The sequence below is a fragment of the Chinchilla lanigera genome, unplaced genomic scaffold (genome assembly GCF_000276665.1).
Source record: "Chinchilla lanigera isolate Chin_1 unplaced genomic scaffold, ChiLan1.0 scaffold00149, whole genome shotgun sequence".
Taxonomy (NCBI): Eukaryota; Metazoa; Chordata; class Mammalia; order Rodentia; family Chinchillidae; genus Chinchilla; species Chinchilla lanigera.
Genome location: NW_004955550.1, coordinates 883,959 through 887,525, shown reverse-complemented (window position 1 = coordinate 887,525; position 3,567 = coordinate 883,959). Strand labels below are relative to the sequence as shown.

At 40.8% G+C, this 3,567-nt stretch overlaps 1 protein-coding gene across 1 annotated transcript; it reads left to right on the top strand.

Moving 5' to 3' along the window:
* Nucleotides 1-1,222: 1,222 nt before the first annotated feature.
* LOC102017919 (olfactory receptor 11G2-like) lies at nt 1,223-2,194 on the top strand. The gene has a single exon (XM_005412039.2). The coding sequence runs from the start codon at nt 1,259-1,261 to the stop codon at nt 2,192-2,194; it is 936 nt and encodes a 311-aa protein (XP_005412096.1). The 5' UTR covers nt 1,223-1,258.
* The last annotated feature ends 1,373 nt before the right edge of the window (nt 2,195-3,567 follow it).

The window sequence follows — 3,567 nt, the reverse complement described above, 5'->3', positions numbered from 1 at the left end:
AATAAAATGGGACCAAAGCAAGTCAAAATTGCAGCATGGCAAACATTCTGTCCTGTAGTTCCATGTCCAGCATCTGAGGCATTCTGCAGCCAGATATGAACTCCAATGGGCTTGGATGGCTCCATCCCTGCAATACTTAGTGACTGTAGTCCCTACATCTTCTCTCCTGGGCCAGCTCTGCTCCCTCCTTGCAATTTTCCTCAGATAATACCCCTTGCTGCCTTCTCCAAACTTTCAGCTTCCACAGCCACAGCTTCTTCACATACTGCTCTCTAAAGGGCACGCTTCCTGTTCTCCAAGGCTTTCTTTTGAAATCTGGGAGTAAGTTTTCTTTCTTTTTTTTTTGTCTTTTTGAGACAGGGTCTTGCTATGCAGTTCAGGCTGACTTGAGCTCCCTTTGTAGCCCAGGCTGGTCTCGAACTCACAATGATTCTCCTACCTCAGCCTCCTGAGTGCTGGGATTACAGGCATGCACCACTACACCTTTCTCTTCATGAGAAATAAATACCGAGTCTTTTGAAATTTAATATGGACCCCTAGAAGACAAATTTAAAGCTTAGCAAAAGCATGCAGAGTTATAGAGGACTGAGCTTCAAGTGCAGTCACCTTCTTCCCATGCCCACCCCACTCCAGCTAATGACAGAAAAGTTCTGAAGTAATATAAACAAGGATAGAGGTTATTAGAATCTTGGGATCCCTTTAGGACATGTGAGTGACTCTGTCCTGGGAATCAAATAATGTTCTTAATGATTTTGATGTAGGCAGAGAGTTCAAAAATTCCAAAATTCCACATTTTTCCTGCCCTAAATCATCAAGGCACTCCCTTACCAGCAGCTGCATTAGGGGAGTGCTTAAGGAAATGCACTTACCATCCATCTTCTAAAAATTCAGAAACTTTCTAAACACAAGAATCATGCATAACCACAAAGACTTCCACAGCAATGCTCTTTGACAAAGTAAAGGACCAACTTACTCTTACAAAACTCTTTGCTAGGCAAAGAGTAAAACTAGCATAGCTGTTTCAAGAGATAAAAGAAAGGGAGTGCTTTGAAGTAAGCACATGAAATATGTGTTTCACTTTGGTTTTATTCATTACTATAACCCCAGTGATTAGAAAAAAATCTAACAAATAATAAATAATCATTATATATTAATTTAATAATAAGCAAACAAAGATGTTTCTCTTTTGAACAACAACAACAACAAAAAATAAAGTCACTCTGTTCTTCCTAGGATATTCAGCAATTATTCACAGACAATGAAAACTTTTCACAACCCCAGCAACTCCAGTACCATCAACGGTTTCATCCTCCTGGGCTTCCCCTGCTCCAGGGAGGGCCAGCTCCTCTTCTTTGTGCTCTTCTCTGTGATCTACCTCCTCACCCTCATGGGCAATGCTTCCATCATCTGTGCTGTGCGCTGGGATCAGAGGCTCCACACACCCATGTACGTCCTGCTGGCCAACTTCTCCTTCCTGGAGATCTGGTATGTCACCTCCACAGTCCCCAACATGTTGGCTAACTTCCTTTCTGACACCAAGGTCATCTCTTTCTCTGGGTGCTTTCTGCAGTTCTATTTCTTCTTTTCCTTGGGTTCCACAGAGTGCTTCTTCCTGGCAGTTATGGCATTTGATCGTTACCTTGCCATCTGCAGGCCTCTGCACTATTCATCCATTATGACTAGACGTCTCTGCACCACTCTTATAGTCAGCTGCTGGGTACTTGGTTTCCTCTGGTTCCCAGTACCCATCACCATCATTTCACAGATGTCCTTCTGTGGGTCCAGGATAATTGATCATTTCCTATGTGACCCAGGTCCTCTATTAACTCTTACCTGTTCCAGAGCCCCAGTGATGGAGTTCTTCTGGACTATTATAAGTTCTGTGCTCCTGTTTATTCCTTTCCTCTGCATCTCGGGGTCCTATGCACTGGTTCTCAGAGTTGTGTTGAAAGTTCCTTCAGCAGCAGGGCGAAGAAAGGCTTTTTCTACTTGTGGGTCACATGTGACTGTAGTTTCACTCTTCTATGGCTCAGTGATGGTTATGTATTTGAGCCCAACATCTGAGCATGAAGCTGGAATGCAAAAGCTTGTTACCTTGTTTTATTCTGTAGGAACCCCACTCATTAACCCTGTGATATACAGTCTAAGAAACAAAGATATGAAACATGCCCTACAGAAATTTCTTGGAACATGAAAGTAAAAACTTCAATCCCCCAAGAAAAAATCTTCACAAGCAGCTCAACACCAAAAATAATAAGAATCTAACTTAAACTGGGAAAAAGGTATGAATAGACAAGTTTCACAAAAGGATATACAAATGATCAGCAAGTATATTGCATGTTTTCATCTCTATGTGGATGTTAAAGAGTTGGTTTCATAAAAGTAGAAAATAGATATGGCTTACCAGAATGTAGCAAGAGTAAAGAAAGATATGAAGAGAATATAGTTAGAAAGTGATTGCTTAACCGCAATTGAGTGGATTAAGAAATTCGTGAAGAGGTGACTGGATTGTAAGGGGCACTAATCACACCAATGGTGTTATGGTTTGTGTCTGTGTGTCCCCCCAAAGCCTCATGCAGCCATGGGTCAAGCTTTTAGAGTTTGATTGATTATGGGTGTGAGAGCTACACCCACCCTGGGGTGGATAGTTTGCATATGTAAGGGAGAGGAAGAGGCTGCTTGAGGCCATTCCTCCCTTGTGTGTGCTTGTTGATCCTGCTGTGTTCTGCCTCCATGAGCTGTAGCCTTCTGCCATGTGCCATTCTGCCTTGTAACATGCCAAGTATGGACTGAAACCTCCACAAACTGTAAGTGAAATAAACCTTTCCTTCCTTAATTTTGGGCATCAAGTATTTTGTCCCAGCAACAAGAGAAAAGTAACCAAGACAGATGGGTTAGGTAAATGTGCTGTTAGAAGGCAGTGTTTAGTTGGAGGAAGTGAGTCACATGGGTATGACCTGGGGGACTAGACCCGGTCCCTATGCCCTTCCTCTGTGGAGCTATTCTCCTGCTTTCTACTACAAAGACACCATGAAGTAGCAGTTTGCTTCATCACATGCTTCACCATGATGTTCTGCATCATCTCAGACCCACATAAATGGAACCAGGAAAGTGTAGACAAAGACACCTGAGACAAACAAATTATTTTCTAGTTTAAGTTATGTATGTGAAGCATTTGTCCCTGCAACAGGAAAGCTGATGAATACATAGATACATGGGCATGCAATAGTGGTATAATTGAAAAAGAGGAGTTAACTTCTAATATTCTACAGCATAGTAGAATAACTATGGTTAGTGATAATTTCATATTTCAAAATAACTAACTGAAAGAGTGTTAAATATTTTCAACATAAGGAGATGGTGAATGATTAAAGTGATATTATTAGGCAATTAATACTGAATTGACCACTACATATTGTACACATGTGTTGAAATGTCACACTGTACTTCATAAATATGTACAACTATTATATATTAATTAAAATCCATCTTTTTTTCCATTACCAGAAATCAAACTTAAAATCCATCTTAAAAAAGAAAAAAAATCCTTGCACAAATGGCCTATCT